The 24,532-nt window shown below is 33.8% G+C and overlaps 1 protein-coding gene across 2 annotated transcripts; it reads left to right on the top strand.

Annotated features, from left to right (window-relative positions):
• Positions 1 to 23,511, top strand: LOC125654329 (NEDD8-activating enzyme E1 catalytic subunit-like). Of its 2 annotated transcripts, none has more exons than XM_056143995.1 (16): positions 1 to 125; positions 402 to 498; positions 1,684 to 1,764; positions 3,505 to 3,587; positions 5,650 to 5,730; positions 6,413 to 6,456; positions 7,589 to 7,653; positions 8,649 to 8,804; positions 13,698 to 13,800; positions 15,115 to 15,228; positions 16,171 to 16,224; positions 17,653 to 17,689; positions 18,633 to 18,714; positions 21,604 to 21,704; positions 22,233 to 22,351; positions 23,174 to 23,511. In XM_056143995.1, exons 2-16 carry the CDS (start codon positions 409 to 411, stop codon positions 23,269 to 23,271), a joined length of 1,308 nt encoding a protein of 435 aa, XP_055999970.1. In that variant the 5' UTR covers positions 1 to 125; positions 402 to 408; the 3' UTR covers positions 23,272 to 23,511. The 2 variants fall into 2 exon arrangements, with proteins under 2 accessions (XP_055999970.1, XP_055999971.1); XM_056143996.1 differs by having other exon boundaries at positions 116 to 270.
• Positions 23,512 to 24,532: the final 1,021 nt, after the last annotated feature.

The raw sequence follows: 24,532 nt of genomic DNA, 5'->3' as shown, positions 1-24,532 counted from the left end.
ATTTTGGTTGAATATTTTAATTGATATAAGCAAAACAATTCATATCTTAATCTTGTGAGCGCTTTAGGTAAGGCAGATACAGTAATGCTGTGAAGTTTAGGAGTAACATTGACACATACTGAAAGGTGAGGATTTGTTAATGAATATCTAGTTATTCAGCTCTCCGAAGAGATTCTATTGAGAGTCTAGTCTTGGTTGTGTTGCAGTAGAAAATATGCATATTGAGATCACTCGTCTTTTCAGTTCAATGTGAAACAGATGCGAGAAGTTGTGAGGCTATAAGATTTTTCAGGAAGTTTTGGTGTCCACATTGGTCTTATTGGATATCTTTTCATTTAACCATCTAACCATTTCACGTGTAACAATGCGATGGTAATTTCCTTATTCTATGTATATTTCAGACACAGTATGGATTGGCCAGGAAGATGGAGCCACATTCAGAAGCTGCTAGAAAGAACTGGACCTTTTGCCCACCCAGACTTCGAGCCAAGTCCAGAGGTACACATGGAATACATAGATCAGTAGTCAGACGAGTAATACTTCTGGTCCTTAAATCATAAATTGAACTCCAGGAGTGTTGTTTAAAGCTATATTTGCTGTACTAACTGCATGGTATATCTCACTGCGTGACCATGTTTGAAGGTGAAGCAAAAAGTATTGGCATTAGTATCTATATCCATAACAGGACAAAACATATCCCAAAGTTAGCACCCAACATGTGAGGACAGAGCTCTTGTTATACGACTTTAACATTTTATATGCCTTATCATTGAACGTGGGAAATATAATGCAATACGCAACTTCCGAGATATCAGTTCTTCTGTGATAGAGGTACATTCAGTGTTCGGTTGAATGCTTGGGTGGGTACAAGATGTATACATATATTATAGACTACCTATGTTAATACGGATAAAAGTAATGAAAGCGTAAATTTTGTTTATATCACCCATTGGTATATATTAAACTGACTATGTCAAGAATAATATTTGACTGAATTAGGCCATTAAATTAAATACGAAATTATTTTTTTATTTCCTCTTCTGCACGAGTGATATTTTAATCAAAGAAAAATGGTGATTATCGATTTTTGTTTGAGTTATTTTATTATGAAATACTAATAAACTAACTAATATTGTGTGTCCCTGCAGTTTGGGTGGTTGCATGATGTCTGATAATCGGCCTTTAGGCAATATATCACGGCAGCGATAAGCATTTGTACCCACCGCTTGTGGACGATATAATGTTTTGCGTCTCACTGTGCGTAAGAGTTACACAAAGGGAAAGAACTCTTGGGCAACTCGGAAATTGCGTATTGATGTAAACAGTGCATTGTGACGTCATATTCAGTGTTAGTGTTTAGCAAGTTATAAGTAACCTGTGATGTAATTTCTTTTTTCAACCAGGAAGAATCCTAACCAGAATTACAAGCATTCCATTAATCCTAACCAGTAACTCTCATTTCCTCTAATGTATCGGGTTATACCTAGGGCTATTTCTTCTTTTCAGACTGTGAAGTTTTTGGTAGAGACCAGTAAATATCTGGTGTGTCTAAAGATGTAGTTATAAATATGATATAATTACTGATTCATGGTTTTCAGACTGTGAAATTTCTCCAGGAGACCTGCAGAATTCTGTTGCCTAGAGCTGTAGTTATACATATATTTACTGATTTGTGGTTTTCAGACTCTGAAGTTTCTCCAGGAGACCTGTAAAATTCTGGTGATTGGGGCAGGGGGTCTTGGATGTGAACTTCTGAAAGATTTAGTAAGTATGAGGCAACTTTTCAGAAATCAATTTGATAAACATTGATTTTGTTCCATTTACACAAATTCATTTAAAAAATATTCTACAGCTGGTGTTTGAACCAAACTTGATGCATTAGCAGTAGTCAGTGATCATTAACAGTAGTCAGTGATCATTAACAGTAGTCAGTGATCATTAACAGTAGTCAGTGATCATTAGCAGTAGTCAGTGATCATTAACAGTAGTCAGTGATCATTAACAGTAGTCAGTGATCATTAACAGTAGTCAGTGATCATTAACAGTAGTCAGTGATCCAGTCTGATTAAAATCAAACCTCTCACTTCGCTCGATATACGGATAGTCATGCAGCGACTATCCGTATATCGAGCGAAGTGAGAGGTTTGATTTTAATCAGACTGTCAGTGATCATTCACACTTTGATGATTGTACATGTATTCATAATTCATGAATCAATTACTGTAGATGGGAAATATTAACACGATGATTTTAATTTTACTGTATTCACGATTTAATATAAATTATATTACAAGTTGCATTTTTCTCTATCAACCAACCAATTTCAGCACGCGACACAATCCGCCCATATTGACTATGAAAGGATTATGAACTAGTTTAAAGCACGCGACTGAGAGAGTGTAATGATTTGAAAAAAATACAACATGCGTTATAAAGATCTCGCAAAGTCACACCTCGGATTAAGATTATGAACTTACATGGATTATCATCCCAATCTTGTGATCTCTTACCTCCAAAATACACTGCACCGTGCAATGTTGATAAAAGGCAGGGTAAGACGAAGTGTGACGTCATGTCTATGTTTTGACGTATGCCACAATACGACTGTGACATAAGCAGATCTTAGGAGTTGCTTTTATGCAACAAATTATTTCATGACTTATAGAAGCAATGTAAACAAATGGTGATTTAGTAATTGAATATAAATACAAGAATTGAACAGCACTATTGCTAGCGCGATTCATAGAATTTGCCTCAAATCCAAATCTGTTCATATTGACCATGAACAGCTCAAAAGTGCTGTTCAATTCTTAATAATTCATGAATTATGGTTTGTTTAATAGTTCTAGATTTAGTATGTCTAACTTGCCTCATCTGCCTACATTTTCTGGGAAATATTGATAACAGAATAAAAGAAATTTTGAATCTTTTCAGTATGGAATGGAATCAATTTCAGCCTCCTTTTCCTCCCAAGACAAAAAAATATTTATTGATTTTTCTTATTTTTGTGAATCAGATGCCTGGAACATCCCTCTAAATGAAGAATTTTCTACTGTAACAGTAGCCTAACTCCTGTCCAATACTTCATACAAGAAAAAAAAAACCCACCGAGATACATGTAACTTGTTCATTTGTATTAATTTATAACCTAGGCACAATTTGGCTCATTAAAACACAATTTGAATCCATTAAGGCCCCATGTCGTTGATGTAGGGGGCCCTGTAATTTCCATTCTGGCATTCCATCCACAATTTTTGTGAATGATACCTGGGACTGTAATGAAGTCATTCACAGAGGCTGACCACTGTGTGTACATGTAGATGTGTACATTTTTCTTTGACAGTGATTCAAAGACTTGCAGCAGTTAATTCATTCAATTACTGATTCTGATTGTACAAACTCACAGAAATTTCTTCTTGTGATAAATTCTATTGAATTGAATTTTATAACAATGCTACAACCATTAAGTGTAGGAAACTTGATGTCAGTGTTTTATTTTTGTAGGCATTACTTGGGTTTCAGAACATTGATGTTATAGATATGGATACCATAGATGTCTCCAATCTCAACAGGCAATTTCTATTCAGGTACTGTCATTCAGTTAATTTACACTAGTCAATTCCACGGTAAACAGCCTATCAGTTTATTTACACTAGTCAATTCCACCGTAAACAGCCTATCAGTTTATTTACACTAGTCAATTCCACCTTAAACAGCCTATCAGTTTATTTAGTCTAGTCAATTCCACCTTTAACAGCCTATCAGTTTATTTACACTAGTCAATTCCACCTTTAACAGCCTATCAGTTTATTTAGTCTAGTCAATTCCACCTTAAACAGCCTATTCAGGTACAGTCAATTAGTCCTTAAACTTTTCATATATTAGGTGTAGTCAGATTCGCACTAAACAGCATATTCTGTGCACTCGACAATTCTATTTAGGTAAAGTCAGATTCGCACTAAACAGCCTATTCTGGGTACAGTCAGACATTAGACACTTCTATTTCAGGTATAGATGATCCTGCATTAAGCTATTTATATTATAGGTACAGTAAAACCTGTATTAAAATTCTATCCAGGTTTAGTAAAACTGAGAATCAGCTGTCTCTTCCAGGTTAAGTTAATGCTGGATATTAAATAATTTATCTATGTTTAGGCAAATCTGCAATAAGTAGTCTATTCTATCTATAGTCAAATCTGCAATAAATAATATATTCCTTATACAGTTAAATCTTCAATGAATGATCTTTTATATCTATATATAGGAAAACCTGCATTAAATAATGTAATTCTATATACAGTCATATCTGCATTGAATAATCTGGTGATGTAATCAAAATCTGTAACAGTTGCGATCTTCACAAAGTGATTGCTTGAAGTGGTGACCTCTAAAAGCATCCTGAAAATATCATGTTTATAATATTAATGAATTCTCTTGAAATCATCCACGTTTTGATCATGAATGTGTTCATCTTTGGCAGGGTTGTCACTAGAAATTCTTGAAGACAAGTCCTGGACTCATGGTTTATAAGCAGCTTGAGTCCCACGAAAATTTGTTCGAGTCCATGAAATTTTGATGAGTCCCATGCATATTTAATGAGTCTTTGTTATATAAGACAATCAAAATGGAAGCAGTACAAAACATATCAATTTTAAGATTGATTGTTAATCATTTGCGACTTGGCCTCGGATGACTAATTGTCCACGCCAACAGAATTACTTTCCCGAATCACCTATCATCACAACAACCCAATTCAATATTAAACAACATTCTAATCAAATTATTATTGTGATAAAATAGATGCGTACTAGTTTTGTTTGCCGACAATCTGTAAAACCTACCAAAGTTTACAAACTACGCGCACACAACTTTTGATTCTAATAAAAATGGCTACTGGAAGACAAACACTTATATTCAAATATAGATCCCGATTTGTAAAAAATAAATAAATAAATAAGAAATAAAAATGAATAAATGGCAGTGGCAAAATGTTATTCATTTTGCATCTTAACTAATCACCTTTTTAATATAATATTCTAATTCACACCTAATTGACTGACACTAAACACACAAGTCGGATTGGGACACTTTGAACTCCTTGGTATTATCTCAGTTCACTAGAGCGTAACGTTTTACCTATATATTTTCCTATTACGAGTTGTGATGCGTCCGCAGGACTCGCCATATCAGACAAACTTGTGTTCCAGATGAATTTTTTCCGTCTAGGACGCAGATTCTCGTGATAGTGACAATCCTGTCTGGATGCCATCAGAGTAAAACTTGTATTTGTACATTCACAAATAAACATTTAAATCATCTTCACTGTTGTAGGTTAATGTCAGTATTGAAGATTTTAATTTGGATTTGATCATTAACTTGAATACAACTGGATACAAATACATTATATGTAGTGCTGATTGTTTTACACAGCCAAAGACTTGAGATCTAAATAATGTTAATCGTTTACAGAGCTAAAGACGTGAGGAGATCTAAATAATGTTAATTGTTTTACAGAGCCAAAGACGTGAGGAGATCTAAATAATGTTAATTGTTTTACAGAGCCAAAGACGTGAGGAGATTTAAATGATGTTAATTGTTTTACAGAGCCAAAGACGTGAGGAGATTTAAATGATGTTAATTGTTTTACAGAGCTAAAGACGTTGGAAGATCTAAGGCGGAGGTTGCAACAGAGTTTGTAAACAAGAGAGTTCCAGGATGTAAAGTAGTACCGTATCCTGATCAAATCAAATTTAAATTGTTGACTGGTAATTCCAGTAGTTTGAAGACATCTTTCTGTGTCAAATCTAGAACAGTTACTGTTAACATGTTTCTGTGTCAAATCCAGAACTGTTAACATCTCTCTGTGTCAAATCCAGAACTGTTAACATCTCTCTGTGTCAAATCCAGAACTGTTCACATCTCACTGTGTCAAATCCAGAACTGTTAACATCTCTCTGTGTCAAATCCAGAACTGTTTATCATGTTTCTGTGTCAAATCCAGTTTTATGAAGATTTCTTTCTGTGTCAAATCCAGTGTTGTAGAGATGCCTCTCGGTGTCAGATCCAGCAAAGTACTAAATGTGTTTGTGTCAGATCCAGTAAAGTAAATGTGTTTGTGTCAGATCCAGTACTGTGAATATGTCTCTCGGGTGTTTTCAGAGGTTCATGAATTCCCTACTCCCAATCTTTATATTCTTTATAGGATTTATGAGATTAATCACTGTACGCTCTCTTCACCTATTTTCTTTTATACATAACGATTCAATGAATCCAGATTTAGTATGCAAAGTGATAAATGCAAGTCTAGATCTGTAATTAATATGCATGCTCAGGTTTTTTAAGAATATTTCTATGATGTACATGAATGTTATTCGCAATGTTGGATTATGAGTTTGTTCTTAACTTTCTGAAGACATTACTGTAAAATTCAGGACTTTGACGAATCCTTCTACAGGCGTAAGTATAGACATTAATTACTGTTATCAATCTAATTAAAATTTAATCTTTTGATCCCCTCACCTACGATCTAATTAAAATTAGATCCTCTGATCTACTCACCTACAATTTACCAATCTATTTATAAAATAAGATCTTTTGGTCCACTCACCTACGATTGCTACACAAAATTGTAGTGATGATAGGTGAGGGAATCAAAAGATTTAGATTTAATTAGATTGTGCTGATATGTTTGTTTCAAGGTTCAGTGGCCTTTTTCACAAAATATCTTACGATTAAGATGAAAATTTTAAAACCCTGTAATTATACGCCCGTCTTAAGACGGGACGTATTATGGTATGGCGTTCATGTCCGTCCGTCTGTCCGTCCGTCTGTTAGCTTTTTCGTGTCCGACCCGTAACTTAAAATACTACAAGGCCTAGAATCATCAAACTTTGTCTGTAGATACATCTTGGGTAGAAGGTGTGTCGCACATTAAAACCAGGTCACTGTGACTTTTCATTAAGAAGATATCCGTCTGTCCGTCCGTCTGTTAGCTTTTTCGTGTCCGACCCGTAACTTAAATACTACAAGGCCTAGAATCATCAAACTTTGTCTGTAGATACATCTTGGGTAGAAGGTGTGTCGCACATTAAAACCAGGTCACTGTGACTTTTCATTAAGAAGATATGGCCATATATGGCAAAAACTTGTCCGGCTCATAACTTGAAAACTATTAGACCTAGAATCACCAAAATTGGTCAACTAATGCATCTTAGGTAGAAGGTGTGTCGCATCCTACTTTAAGGTCACTGTGACATTTAATTAAGGTGATATTAAAAAAAAATGTTTTAATGGGTACAATCTATACTGTTAACAATATGTGACGGGCGTATCATGTGCCGTGGCGGTGCACTTTATTCTTTTAATATTATTTCTGAATGAGCAAAACTAAGTATATTCATTGGTGATGAAAGTCTATTTTTACTGAGGACATAGTTGCACTCACTTTAGTATAAGGCAGAGACAACATTTTCATCTTAGTCGTAAGATTTTTTGTAAAAATGGCCACAGTCATCTAGTTGTCCCTGGAGTTTGGAATGTAGTAATACTGCAGTGTACGAGAATCAAGTTAATTTTATTGACGTTGCAGAATTCCACATTGTGGTGTGCGGGTTGGATTCCATTGTAGCGCGGCGATGGATAAACGGAATGCTGGTAAGTCATTGTAAGACGTAGATTCCATTGTAGCGCGGCGAGGGATAAACGGAATGCTGGTAGTAAGTCTTGTAAAGATGTAGACTCCATTGTAGCACGATGATGGATTAACGGAATGTTGGTAGTAAGTCTTATCACAATGTAGATTCCATTGAAGAGGAAGATCGTGGTAAACCTGTGACTGTTGTTATCATTTAATGCTTGTATGTCACATTTAATGGTTATATGTCACATTTAATGGTTTTATATCACATTTAATGGTTGTATATCACATTTAATGGTTGTATGTCACATTTAATGGTTGTATGTCACATTTAATGGTTTGTCACATTTAATGGTTGTATGTCACATTTAATGGTTGTATGTCACATTTAATGGTTGTATATCACATTTAATGGTTGTATATCACATTTGATGGGAAATTACATTCCAGGACTAGAAATGTGAAATGTGAATCAAAGCAAAATTTGAGGCCAATGAGGTTAATTTTCATTTAATGCAAGTACAAGGTTGTTATTTTGTTTCAACCAAGAAGAATAAAAGTATGATTTTGCATGTCTTTATACTTCCTGAATTGAGTAACAAACAAAGTGATGAATGACAAGGCATCTCTCTTGATTGTGAGAGGAGACAGAATTTACTTGTTTCCAGAAGTCAGACAGTCAAGATTTATCTATCAAGATGTCATGGATTCAATCTGGACTGTTTGGATTCTGAATGACATTTTTTCTAAGAATAAATTTTTGTCACGTTATCTAGATTTCTTTAATACATGTATATGTGATTAAGTTATTCCAACCCTTTATCTATATAGAAAATTTTTTCCTGGAACTAGAAGTGTCCTGACGAAAGAGACACAAGTCACTGTAATTGGACCGAGGAATCTCCATGATATGACATTTTGTTGCAGATCAGTCTGCTGCAATATGAGGATGATATATTTAGTTGTAGATCAGTCTGTTGCAATATGAGTATGATATGACATTTTGTTGTAGATCAGTTTGTTGCAATATGAGGATGGCGAGCTGGATCCCAGCTCGATTGTGCCAATGGTGGATGGCGGTACGGAGGGGTTTAAGGGAAATGCCAGAGTTATCTTACCGGGAATGACCGCATGTGTGGAGTGTACGCTGGACCTTTACCCTCCTCAGGTAACCATGGCAACAAATAGAAATCTGTAACTTGGATATTTTACCTGTATATAATGAATATTGTTTACTGTGAAACCAATTTCTTGTGACTTACCAGGGGCTGAACAAACTTTAAAATGTGATGGGACACGGGGGCAAGGGAGACTCAAAATCAATATGTTATATAGTGTAGACAGAAATAGTATAGATCTTATTATTGCTAAAACTAATTAAGATGTTATACAGTGTATATATTTTTGAATTAGCACAGATTTTATTTTTTCTAAAACATACGTCCAGGGTGAATTTTCCCTTCTTCTGGTCACAGTAACTCAGTGGTACAGCATTCGCTTTGTAACTGGAACGTCTTGAGTTCGAGTCCGCTCGTGCCATGGCCACGTCAAACCTAAGATGTAAACATGGGTAGTGATTGTTCCTTTTCCAAATGCTCGGCATTTAGATGTGAGAATCACGGGTCTTTCGGATATGATCTGAGGTCCTGTGTTGCGGCAGGCATTAGCAGGTTAAAGAATCCTCACTGCTACGGCCCTAAGCATAAATCAAAATGTGATACTTCACCTACAGCTGGTGACGTCTCAGTATGAGTGAAAATTCTCTACGGGACGTAAAACAAACAAACAAACCAAAACAAATTTTCCTTATTCTTGCATTTAGCCCAAAGCTGGATTTTCATATTTCTACTAAAATACGATTTCATTCTATTATAGATTTGAAAAACTTTTTTATTAATTTTCATGAAATCGATGAATGATTAATTTACATAGCAGAACAAAATTATGATATACTCTCTGGATGGATTTTTCTTATATTGACCTGAATTCTGTGTGTCTTATATTGACCTGAATTCTGTGTATCTTATATTGACCTGAATTCTGTGGTTAGAGGTTTTGTAGTTTGAATCAAATCTTGAAACATTGTAGGAAATCTACACTTGTGCTACATGTATATCCATATTAGAATATAATCTGAATGTCTATAAATAGATTTAATGTATATATTTTCTTCTCTTTTTTTTCACTAGGTTTTCTTTCTTTTTTTCATTAAATAACAGAGACCGGTAACACAATAGAGTGATAAGTTGTCATGCATGAGTGCACCACTGTATTCCAAATAAAGCATTATCTGTTCCTCTGTATGCGCCTGTGCATTGTTTTGCAAGCCCATTATATGCTGCTAACAATAGAGATATCTTCTATATGCTTAACATTATTCTGCCTTTCTCTTACACTATATAAAATCAAAGTACTGAAAGCCGGGCTCATGTACAGAACTAGGAACAGGGAACATTTCAAAGGACGCTATATAGGAGACCAGAAATGTTGAACACATTGTGATCATTATTTACAGTTTGTACAAGACACCATGGTATCTATGACAAGCAAATTAAGTGACACATGCATTAGCTGGCATATATCATAACAATGTACAGTATATCACCAGCTGTAAGTGAAGTGCCAACACTACTGACCACGTAGCATTCAAAAGATGCTGGAGTTTTACATCAAATGCTATTCATTATTAGATGAATGTCTGTAACAGCCCGGATTTAAACCCACAACATCTTGATCAATAAGCAAATGTTCTCTCACAGTGGTAGCTGACAGTATAGAGATGGTATTGTTCTATCTAATTAAGATATAGAGCTCACAGCAGGTGTGGCTGGTTGACATGGGATGTTTACTCCTCCTAGGCACCTTATCCATCTTCTGGTATGTCCAGGAGTCTGTGTTTGCCCAACTCTTAATTTTGTATTTCATTATAGGAGTTATGAAATTGATCGGTGTTCATTATCTTCACCTTTTCTCTAAGCTTTCTGTAAGCAGTGCTGATTTACACATGCCTAAACATACAGTGTACATTTCATATATACAAATACCTACACATACATATATAATGATGAAAGCTATATAATTATGGTACATTGATAAAACAGTATGTTGATATTTAAGCTGTTTAATAACAGTGCATTGGCAAAAGCTGTTTAATTTCGATATAATTATATCAAAATTAAACAGCTTTTTCCTATGCACTGTTATTAAACAGATTACATCACGATAAATTTTTAAAACTGATTAATTATGGTATACTGATAAAAAAATGTTTTAAAATTCTAATTGGAAGAATCAATGTTTTCTTTCCTGGACATCAGTTTTGGTGGTTTGGTGACACAGAGTTTGAGGATATCAGTTTTGGTGGTTTGGTGACACAGAATTTGAGTTATATATAACAGTTTTGATACTGGAATGGATATACATGTATTATTGTTCCTGTATATATTACTGGTGAATGGACATCAGGTTTGGTGACAGAGTTTGAGGACATCGGTTTTGGTGGTTTGGTGACAGAGTTGGAGGACATCGGTTTTGGTGGTTTGGTGACAGAGTTTGAGGACATCGGTTTTGGTGGTTTGGTGACAGAGTTGGAGGACATCAGTTTTGGTGGTTTGGTGACAGAGTTGGAGGACATCAGTTTTGGTGGTTTTGCGGACACCGAGCTGAGTTATATACAATACTGGGAATGAATATGTTCCTGCATGTATTTCTTGTGAATGGACATCTACTTGTCATTCTTTCCTATTGAATCTCTACTTCACTGATCAGTTAAATTTGTGAACTTGTCATTATGAAGTGCCTACAGAATTTCCCCAACAAATCAATTTAAAGTTGTGAGTGCGTTTACATGTATATGTATGTTAGGGCATGTTTATGAAAAGGAATTGTCTCATGCTTTATCTTTGTTAAGAAAGTAAAGACATTTTTTATTGTAATTTTTCTTTGGACTGTCATGATTGAGAGTTGAGAAACCAGCTGCTTGAGTAAATGAATATGCTGATTTCTTTTTTTTTCTTTTTAAAGTGGCATGATTATCTAAAAATGTCTGGGAAAGTGTGAATGTTTGCGATGACTACTCCTCTCCACCACCAATGGAGATATCTGTGAAATTCTGAATGTTTGTTATCAGTAACAAGGATTAGCTTTTGTTATCCTCCATACACAGTGGTTTGCAAACCTTGTTTGAAAAGACAACCAAAACCACCAAATCACAAACAGAACTACAAACATAACCACAAATAAAACTACAAACATAACTACAAATACAACCACAAATATAACTACAAACAAAACTACAAACATAACTACAAACATAATCACAAACATGATTACAAACATAACTACAAACCTAATCACAACCATAACAGTTACTATAAATATAACCACAAACATAACTGCAAATATAACCACAAATATAACCACAAACATAACTACAAAGATAATTATAAACATAACTACAAACCTAAATACAAACATAACTACAAACTTAACTACAACCATAACTACAAACATAACCACAAACATAACTACAAACATGACCACACATATAACTACAAATGCAACCACAAACATAACTACAAATATAACCACAAACAAAACTACAAACATAACCACAACCATAGCTACAAACATAACCACAACCATAACTACAAATATAACCACAACCATAACTACAAATATAACCACAAACATAACTACAAACATAACTACAAACATAACTACAAACATAACCACAAACATAACTACAAATATAACCACAAACATAACTACAAACATAACCACAAACATAACTACAAACATAACCACAACCATAACTACAAATATAACCACAAACAAAACTACAAACATAACCACAAACATAACTACAAACATAACCACAACCATAACTACAAATATAACCACAAACATAACCACAACCATAGCTACAAACATAACCACAAACATAACTACAAACATAACTACAAATATAACCACAAACATAACCACAAACATAGCTACAAACATAACTACAAACAAAACTACAAACATAACTACAAACATAATCACAAACATGATTACAAACATAACTACAAACCTAATCACAACCATAACAGTTACTATAAATATAACCACAAACATAACTGCAAATATAACCACAAATATAACCACAAACATAACTACAAAGATAATTATAAACATAACTACAAACTTAAATACAAACATAACTACAAACATAACCACAACCATAGCTACAAACATAACCACAACCATAACTACAAATATAACAAACATAACTACAAATATAACCACAACCATAACTACAAATATAACCACAAACATAACCACAACCATAGCTACAAACATAACCACAAACATAACTACAAACATAACTACAAATATAACCACAAACATAACCACAAACATAGCTACAAACATAACCACAAACATAACTACAAACATAACTACAAATATAACCACAAACATAACTACAAATATAACCACAAACATAACTACAAATATAACAAACATAACTACAAATATAACCACAAACAAAACTACAATCATAACTACAAATATAACCACAAACATAACTACAAATATAACCACAATCATATCTACAAACATAACCACAACCATTACTACAAATATAACCACAAACATAACTACAAATAAAATTACAAACATAACTACAAACCTAAATACAAACATAACTAAAAAATCAACTACAATACTAACCATAACCATAACTACAAATATAACCACAAACATAACTAAAAAATCAACTACAATCCTAACCACAACCATAACTACAAATATAACCACAAACATAACTACAAATATAACCACAAGCATAACTACAAACATGATTACAAACATAACTACAAGCCTAAATACAAACATAACTACAACAATAACTACAAATATAACCACAAACATAACTACAAATATAACCACAAGCATAACTCAATCATAACTAGAAACCTAACCACAAACATAAGCATAGAAAAATTTGATTATAATTAAATACAAATCTACTATCCCTGCAGGTTGATTTAAATGTGGTATTTATTTTATTTATCAGGTGAATTTTCCACTGTGTACCATAGCCCATACGCCGAGATTACCGGAACACTGTATCGAGTATGTCAGAATTCTAATGTGGCCCAAAGAGGAACCATTCGGAAGTAAGTGTCTTAGAATAAGCTCTGCGTTAAAAACATCAGACTTGGAAATAAAGTGTCGTAGAATGAGTTGTGTGTTAAATCAAATTTAGGAAATAAGTGTCATAGAATAAGCTCTGTGTTAAAAACATCAGACTTGGAAATAAAGTGTCGTAGAATGAGTTGTGTGTTAAATCAAATTTAGGAAATAAGTGTCATAGAATAAGCTCTGTGTTAAAAACATCAGACTGTAGGAAATAAGTGTTTTAAAATAAGCTCTGTATTAAAATTGTCAGACGTTCGGAGATAAGTGTCATAGAATATTTTCTGTTTTAGAAATGTAAGATATTCAGTTAGCTGCAGATTTGTAGCTTGCTGGGACCAGTCTGGTCTGTCCCAATATTCCCCTGAGAGTTACAGATCTGCAGCTAACAGTCAGAAGTAAGTGTGATGGAATAAATTCTGTGATAAAAACATCAGACATTTGGAAGTAAGTGTGATAGAATAAATTCTATGATAAAAACATCAGACATTCGGAAGTAAGTGCTATAGAATAAATTCTATGATAAAAACATCAGACATTTGGAAGTAAGGGTGGTTGGGTAAACTCTGTAAAATTTTAGATTTTGATTTAAATAAGGATTTAAAAAAATTTGTTTTTTAAATAGAGTTGTTTGCATGTTGAAGCATTATTATGTCATGATTTTATGCAATGAAAGTAAATTAAATTTGAAATTTTGGTTAAGACTGAAGCATACAGTTATACCATGATTTTGGGGTGGACTACATTTTTCATAAAATCTTACGCAATTTAAGAATTTTTATCTGTGAAACTACTTCAAATTCTAAATTCTTTTCAAGGTCAGTGAATCTTTTTCTAGCATTAAACTAACATTTTCTGATGTTGATTTACCATTTAGATGCTGTTTGTCCTTAAGGTGGCTCACTACACCCTGAATTAGTTTCTCAAATCAATACGAATTGATTTAATCATAAAACATATGATGATATATAATAAGTATATATGCCAAAAAGGCAGAAAATATGCAAATTTAGATAAAAACATGATTTTCAAAAAAATTATTTCAACACATATGAACAAAAGACTCTGGTGGATTTGAACTCGAGATCTGCGAATCACCAGCCTAATGCTTTAACCACTGAGCTATGATCGATACAAATAATGTCACAAAACATTTAAATCGCCATCTTGTGACATTGTGTCATAAAGAGTATAAGCTTTAATGTAGTGAGCTACCTTAACTGAGTACCTATTTTTCTTAAAGTAAATAGAGATTATATTGAATGCCTTTTTCCAGATGTTGGTTTATCTTTTAGGTGGTGTTTGTATTGATGGAGATGATCCCCATCATATCAAATGGATACTAGAGAAATCTATACAACGAGCCAATGAATATAACATTAAGGGAGTTAACTATCGACTTACTCAAGGTGAGTTCATTCAGCAGAATAAATTTATAGAATGAGCCAAGAAATATAACGTCAAGGGAGTTAACTATCGACTTACACAGGGTGAGTTCACTCGGTAAAACAAATCTATACAATGAGCCAATGAATATAACATCAAGGGAGTTAACTAGAACAAATCTATAGAACGAGCCAATGAATATAACATCAAGGGAGTTAACTAGAACAAATCTATATAACGAGCCAATGAATATAACATCAAGGGAGTTAACTAGAACAAATCTATAACGAGCCAATGAATATAACTTCAAGGGAGTTAACTAGAACAAATCTATATAACGAGCCAATGAATATAACATCAAGGGAGTTAACTAGAACAAATCTATAGAATGAGCCAATGAATATAACATCAAGGGAGTTAACTAGAACAAATCTATAGAACAAGCCATGGAATATAACATCAAGGGAGTTAACTGCAGACCTACACAGGGTGAGTTCACTCAGCAGAATAAATAAACCCTGCTGACATGTGTAATGTTAATCTGTGAATTGTCCTGCAAAACTTCAGTAAAATAACACAGTGGATCGATGTCTTTGTTGTGTAGCAGGAAAGGAGAAATTTTATGGCTGGACTGGGAATTGAAGCTGAGACCCTGCATTTCTAGTCAGGTGCTCTAACCACTGAGTTATCCAGGGCAATATCCACGGTCCATATAGCTCTAATGACTGCAGTTATAACTTGCGACAGACATGCAGTGAAATAATCAGAGCTGTGTGTTTTCATTCCTATATGTTTGATACTTTATCATTTGATTTTCCTCACGCATTGTAACTTTGTGCCTCTGTGCATCTTTGCTAGCCAAGAGTTTTCAGTCCATTCTGCTCCCCATAAATGAGAGAAGTGGACCAAAAATCTTGGCTAGCGAAGATGACCTCTGTGTTCATCATTTGGTTTTTTTTTATCAGGCGTTATAAAGAGAATAATTCCAGCTGTTGCCTCTACTAATGCCATAATAGCAGGTATGTATTTTCTTTCAGAACATGTTATAAAAATGAGTGTGGTCTATTGTGGTGCCATGATAACGAATGTGGTCTGTGTGATAAGAATAGGACATTTACATGAAAACTTCCTGATATAGAGCAGATTCAAGTTTGTTCAAATCATATTCCCTGGGGATAGGTTGAGGTCACAATAGGGGGTCAAAGTTTTTTATGTGAATATATAGGAAAATTCTTTTAAAAATCTTCTTCTCAAGAACCGCTGGCCAGAAAAGTTAAAATTTACACAAAATCTTCCAGATATAATGTGGATTCAAGTTTGTTCAAATCATGGTTCCTGGGGCATTCAGTGGGACAATAAGGGATCAAAGTTTTACATGTGAGCATATAGGGAAAATCTTTAAAAATCATTTCAAACACCACTGGGCCAGAAAAGTTGACATTTTCATGAAAGCTTTGTGAGTTAGAGTAGATCCAACTTTGTGCAATTCATGGTCCTCGGGGGCAGGATGTGGCCACAATGGGGGATCAAAGTGTTATATACTGATTTATGAGAAAAATATTTGAAAATATCTCTTGAACTATTTATAAAGCTAGGGCTTTCATATTTTGTATATACAATTTTTACGGAAAGACATTTCATCTGATGCAGTGAGGTGTGACCTTGACCTACTTTTAATGAAAATCTGACCTATACAATATGTCCTATATTTGTTATGGCAAGACCTTTTAGTTCATATCATGATCTTTGACCTTGTGACCTTGAATTTGGGAGTTTGACCTACTTTTAAGAAAACATAGCCTATTAAATATATTCAAAACTATTTTAGGTGGGGCTTTCATATTTTGTATATAGATTCTTTATGTCAAGACCATGTACACAATGGCTTTGATCTTTTGACCTTGGAATTTGACCTACTTTTTAAAAAAACCTCTGACCTATTCAATATCACCTGACCTATTTAAGATTGACTTTTGTACTTTGCATATAGGTTCTTTATGGCAAGACCTTATTATTTTGTGTAGCTTGACCGATTTTTCATAAAAATCATACCTATTCAATATTTCCTTAACTATTTAAGATATATATTTTATATTCTCAATATAGGTTTCTTATGGCAAGGTGTTCCTATCATACTATGATCAAAAACCTTGTGACCTTGGCCTTATCCAGAACAGCAAGATCATGTCAGTCATAAAAGTTTGAGGCATCTCTGTGTTATTTGAATCCATTTTCTGTGATGCTGTTTCCTGTTAGGCTAGGTTGGGGCCACAATATGGGGTCAGAAATTTTCATGGGAATAAATATGGATAAAAGAATATTTTAGAAATCACTACAGCTGAACAATGACAGGGCCAAGGTGACACAGGTGAGTGATGTGGCCCATGGACCTAGTTTATTTTATTGCCTTTTGACAATTGTAATATTTATTCTATTTAAAATTTCAGCAACTTGTGCAACTGAAGTTTTTAAAATAGCTTCAAGGTAAGTTCACTGACTCAATATGTATATTTACTGAAGTTAATAAACCATGTCTGTGTATATCTAATCAAGTCAATAAATCATGTCTGTGTATATCTAATCAAGTCAATAAATCATGTCTGTGTATATCTAATCAAGTCAATAAATCATGTCTGTGTATATCTAATCAAGTCAATAAATCATGTTGGTGTATATCTAATCTAGTTAATAAATCATGTCTGTGTATATCTAATCAAGTCAATAAATCATGTGATGTCTGTATATCTAATCAAGTTAATAAATCATGTTGGTGTATATCTAATCTAGTTAATAAATCATGTCTGTGTATATCTAATCAAGTTAATAAATCATGTCTGTGTATATCTAATCAAGTCAATATGTCATGTCTGTGTATATCTAATCAAGTCAATATGTCATGTCTGTGTATATCTAATCTAGTTAATAAATCATGTCTGTGTATATCTAATCAAGTCAATATGTCATGTCTGTGTATATCTAATAAGTTAATAAATCATGTCTGTGTATATCTAATCAAGTCAATAAATCATGTCTGTGTATATCTAATCAAGTCAATAAATCATGTCTGTGTATATCTAATCAAGTTAATAAATCATGTCTGTGTATATCTAATCAAGTCAATAAATCATGTCTGTGTATATCTAATCAAGTTAATAAATCATGTCTGTGTATATCTAATCAAGTCAATAAATCATGTCTGTGTATATCTAATCAAGTCAATAAATCATGTCTGTGTATATCTAATCAAGTCAATAAATCATGTCTGTGTATATCTAATCAAGTCAATAAATCATGTCTGTGTATATCTTATCAAGTCAAGGGGCATTATAAGTGTTCCACAGTCATCACATATTCTTCTATAAACAGTCCTTTGATTTTTTCATATTTTAGTTAGGATCAGTAATATGATTTCTCCTCTGTCTTTCAGTTGCTGCCTGCCATTAAATAATTACATGAATTTCAATGACACTGCAGGGATTTATACATACACATTTGAAGCCTCTAAAAAGGTAAGTTCCCCGGGGGTGGGGGGGGGGGGGGGGGGGGGGGGGGGGGGGGGGGGGGTGTCTGATGATCCATGTTAAATTCTGATTCTATTTAAGTTTAATTTGGTATCATTGATTATGACATTTATTCTGCTCTACACATAAGCAAGACTTCATCGATGTTTCACTACAATGTCACACAGATGATAATGGAGGAACCCCAAGTTTTCATCAGTTAAAATCATCAACATTGTTATAAGTTTAGTGTGTGTGTGATTCAGACATTTCACAATATTTTTACTATGTGTGCCAAATTTCATTCTGATCTGAACTGTGGTTATATAGAAAAAGAGATAGTTTGCAAACATTTTGATCACCCTACGTATTTCACATATCCTTGTAAACAAGACATACATGTATGGCATGATACAACAATATTTGAACTTTTCAGATGAAGTTTTCCTTTTAGCTACTTTTCAAAACTGACAATGGCTCTGACTACTTCTGTTCATTTTCAACACAGACCTAGTGTTTTGTCAGATTTTTTCTCTGTCTTCTCTGTATTTGTTGTCTTTTTCTTGCTATTCTTCTTTGTCTTCATATTTTGAACTTAATGTCTCCCTTCTTCAGGGGGGGGGGGGGGGGGGGGGGGGGATTTCCTTTTGTACTTTTTTGTTTGGCAATTAGTCTGTAACAAAATCTTGTGAACATTACTCTTCCTGTATGACTTATCAGATAGACTTGAAACTTTGTACAATGCTTCATTGCCATTTGTAGATGTGCATATTACCAGGACACGAGGATCCAATTATTTTTCTAAAAAGTTTTTTTGTTTTGCAGTTTATAATGTCTATGTTCCTGCTCATGCTTTCTCCTTTTCCCTCTTTTTTTCTAAAAAGTTATAATAATGGATCTAAGGATGGAGGATGTAAAATATATGTAGCTTGTGAACACTTCTCCTAGTATATGGGTTATTGGGTAGCCTTGAAATTTTGTACAATGCTTCATTGCCATTTGTAGATGTTCGTAGTATTGGGACAGGAGGATCCAATTGTTATCCTTAAAGTTATAGTGGATCTAAGAGGAGTGGAGGATGTAAGATAGCTTGTGAACACTTCTCCTACATGTCTTATCTGATAGTCTTGAAATTGTGTACAATACTTCATTATCATTCAATGATGTTTACATTGTTATGACCCAGGGATCTATTATTTTCCTACAATTTACAGTGGATCAAAGAGGGGTGTTTTATAGCTGTTGTATGTACAAGGGTATGCTCAGTTTCCTTTGGTACTCCAGTATAACAGTCATTATTTTTGTATCGTATACAACAATGACATTGGTCACATCAATGTGAATCTTTTCTCCATCTTTTTCCACAATGCACAAAGTGCAGTTCATAATTTCTATGTTCCTACTCATGCTTTCTCCTCCATACCATGCAGTACATTAAGGAGAGGGGGGTGTAATTTGGAGCATTTTCAATTTGGGGAGCTGAGGAGACACTTTAACAAAAACAAATTATATATACAGATAAACTTTGATATCTCAAACTTGTAAGGACCGAAGAAAAACTTTGAGATATCTGAGGGTTCGAGAAATCGAAGTTAATGAATTTGACACCTATTCTGTGTAATGTTTTATGTTACATGTTTTATTTGACAGGTAAATAAATACCCCTTTTAAAAGCGGTAAAAGTTATTGTTTGAAGTTCAGGATTTTTTTTAATACGTTTGCATTTTGCATTTATAATCTATTACTTTTGATACTGCAACACTTACATTTTTACGAATTTCGGTTGTTTACCATAGCGATAATCAGTTATCAAGTTTGGTTCAGAATTTTTGATACCCGGATTTGTGTTTCACTTTGTATATTATAAACTGATCACTGTAATAATGAGGAAGACGGAAATATGGAATCTGTGGTTATTTTTATCAGACTTCTGTTATAGCCTGAAACTTTGTTTCGATTGTACGAACTTTAAGAGTCCTTTTTATACCACTGCCAGATAATATAACTATTCCCCGGGTCAAATACCGGGTCATTCATTACATGTAGATTGCTTATCAGATACTGAAGATTTCGAATTTTTGGTGCTGATATTTATGCTAAACAAGAAGGTCTTTTTTGTTTAATTTTTTATTTCTATATCTCTTTGATGTGTTTAGTGTTTACTTCGACTTGTAATAGCATGTGTAAACGTGTATTACGACAAAAGTAAATTCCTATTTCAGTACTCGTCCCCAAGCTGCTTGTTGAATTATCATGTTATCTTATGTATAAGTGTGCATTTCATGATCAACTCCAAACACCTTGGGGCTAATAAAAGCATGATTATTGGCAATAGTTCCATGAAGCCCGTGATAGACCTAACAGAAACGTCCAACAGACCGTAAAATTAGCATAACGGGATGATTGTGTACTTCCGGTGTGAAGTCAATGGAGCGAGAAACTTCTTGGACTTCGAGATAACTATGTGTTTTTAGACAGTAAATCTACTTTGAGATAAGCCAGGCATTTGAGATTTCCGTGTTCAAGATACCAGGTTTTTTAAAATCATAAATACCGGTATAGTGAAACTGGCCAGGACCGTCGACTCACTTCGAAACATCTGTGGTATTCGACATATCGGTGTTCGAAATACCGAAATTTACCTGTATTTATTTTTTTTTCATTTTCTTTTTCAATTTTTCTACTCCTCCTTCTTTCCTTCTCATCAGGTTTCTCTTACTATTTCACCTTGGATTTTGGAATTTGATCTGTACATGCACCATTCATAATTGTGACCTTCATATGACCTTGAATAATAATCAATAATCTCAAGGTTAAATTGCTACATGTATGTCATATAAGAAATTTAGATATTTCATCTTCATGGCCAATGTAACTCATGAAATCTCTTTTAAACAGGAAGACTGTGTGGCTTGTAGTAATATACCACAGGTTCTAACATTCTCTGAAAACGACAAACTTCAGGATGTCGTGACTTATCTGGTGGAAAGTGCCACTTAGTAAGTACAGTTCAGGGTTAGTATGTAGTGTTACTGATGTAACAGTTATAAGGAAATCCTGTTTATAATGAAAAATGAAAAAGAACATTATAGGGAAACCCTGGTTAAAATGAAAAAGAACATTGATTTATTGGCATTTTGAAATATTGGTAGGGATATGAATAATCTTCCAATTTTTTTCCTTCAAATTATGAAGTAATTTTAAAACAAGTACATGGTTTTGCCATGAATGTGAAAACAGATTCAGTACTATAGATTCCTAGATACAAGTGAGAAATTTATTATCACATAATATTGTGAGAAGCACCACTTGTGAAATAAAATCATCCGCTTTTATTTTTATATTGGTAAGATACATGTAAAAGCTCTTGATAAGTAGAGCACTTGCAAATTCGTATTCTCGCAATTTTTAAAATGTCTATGAGTCATTTCACGATATTTATAAGTACTAAAAGTACTGCATGGAAAAGAACTTAGTAGTTTAGTTCAAGACAAGGTCTGATTACATGTACTATGTTTGTCTGACAGTCAGATGAAATCACCTGGAATTACCACCTCAATAGGCGGTAAAAACAAAACACTCTACATGCAGACCGTGAAATCCATAGAACAGCGGACGAAAGAAAATCTCAAGAAATCTCTTCTAGGTAAGGAAAAGTCCTCTTATTAAATTGTCAAGCCCAGAGCACAGGGAATCTCTTCAAGGTAAGGAAATAACTCTCAACATATCTTTTCTAGCATAGAGGAAAGGAGTTCAATTTGTTATCTTATTAATATCATCATGTCAAAATTTTGGAAGAATGCCCTTCATGGAAATTTAAATATGAAACACTTTGATATTTGTTCAAGTGTTAGTGTACAGTGATTTTCATAGTTATAGAGTACATTGTCGTAGTTATAGTGTACAGTGTCATAGTTATAGGGTCATAGTTATAGAGTACATTGTCGTAGTTATAGTGTACAGTGTCATAGTTATAGTGTACAGTGTCATAGTTATAGTGTACAGTGTCATAGTGTACAGTGTCATAGTTATAGTGTACAGTGTCATAGTTATAGAGTACAGTGTCATAGTTATAGTGTTCAGTGTCATACTTATAGTGTACAGTGTCATAGTTATAGTGTACAGTGTCATAGTTATAGAGTACAGTGTCATAGTTATAGTGTTCAGTGTCATACTTATAGTGTACAGTGTCATAGTTATAGTGTACAGTGTCATAGTTATAGAGTACAGTGTCATAGTTATAGTGTCAGTGTCATAGTCATAGTGTACACTAATTTGGACATGCTTTAAATCAGAAGGAAAATTGAAATGAGATAATGCTCGGAATTGAGGGTATTTTTGGTGCCAAAATATGTGTTTAGTTTAAATTACACATCTGTGATTGGATCAGTTTTCACCATTGTAAATCATCCTGTAAAACAAATTGTATTATACCTGGTATTCTCACAGTATGGTCTCTTTGTTTCAGAGTTAGGACTTGCGGATGGACAAGAATTGTATGTTGCTGACCCTACAACCCCATCGTCCTTGACCTTTAAACTCCAACTGGGATCAAGCATGGAGTGAGAGGATCATGGGACAGTTTAGATTTATGCTTTGTTAATTGTGACGTGGAAGATACATCACTGGGATACTAAAGACTAAATAGATAGATGTTGAATGAACAACTGCACAGTAATACAGAGGGGTGTGGCATTTCACGGTGTTTTCTATTTATTTCTGTCGTCTAAGTGCTAATGTAATTGTATATACATAATTATTTTACAATAAAACCTGCATATTTTATTGTAGGCTTATGAAGTAAAACTTTGTTTATTTCATTTGTATAAGTATTCACTAAATCCCGTTTTTTATTTATTTCATTTTGTCCGATTATAGTAAGCTGTAAATGAGTAACTGAGTGACACTCACATAGCAAGCTTAAAAGCTCGGAACAGAGAAAAGAGTCTGAGTGACACTCACATAGCAAGCTTAAAAGCTCGGAGCAGAGAAAAGAGTCCAAGTGGCACTCACATAGCAAGCTTAAAAGCTCGGAGCAGAGAAAAGAGTCCGAGTGACATTCACATAGCAAGCTTAAAGGCTCGGAGCAGAGAAAAGAGTCTGAGTGGCACTCGCATAGCAAACTTAAAGGCTCGGAGCAGAGAAAAGAGTCTGAGTGACACTCACTTAGCAAGCTTAAAGGCTCGGAGCAGAGAAAAGAGTCTGCACATTCATCCAATCTATTTATAAACTTACACTGTGGAGTAAAAACTGCCATAATCATATTTCTGGTCCATTTTTTTCTCTTGCAAATCACATATCGTTAGCCTTACATTTTGTGTATCAAGATATGCACTGTTCTACGTATATTCTGATAATATGCATTGTGTAGCATTGTATTCTTAACTTAAAGATGTTTTACACTGTGTAACAAGTTATTCTAATGATTTACACGGTGTAACAAGTTATTCTAATGATTTACACTGTGTAACAAGTTATTCTAATGATTTACACTGTGTAACATGTCATTCTAATGATTTACACTGTGTAACAAGTTATTCTAATGGTTTACACTGTGTAAAAACTTATTCTAATGATTTACACTGTAACAAGTTATTCTAATGATTTACACTGTGTAACAAGTTATTCTAATGATTTACACTGTGTAACAAGTTATTTTAATGATTTACACTGTATAACTAGTTATTGTAATGATTTACACTGTGTAGCAAGTCATTCTAATGATTTTCACTGTAACAAGTTATTCTAATGATTTACACTGTGAACAAGTTATTCTAATGATTTACACTGTGTAACATGTTATTCTAATGATTTACACTGTTTAACA

The sequence above is a fragment of the Ostrea edulis genome, chromosome 7 (assembly GCF_947568905.1).
Source record: "Ostrea edulis chromosome 7, xbOstEdul1.1, whole genome shotgun sequence".
In the NCBI taxonomy this organism is placed as follows: Eukaryota; Metazoa; Mollusca; class Bivalvia; order Ostreida; family Ostreidae; genus Ostrea; species Ostrea edulis.
The sequence above is the reverse complement of the archived record's forward strand: the minus strand, read 5'-3'. Positions and strand labels throughout refer to the sequence as shown.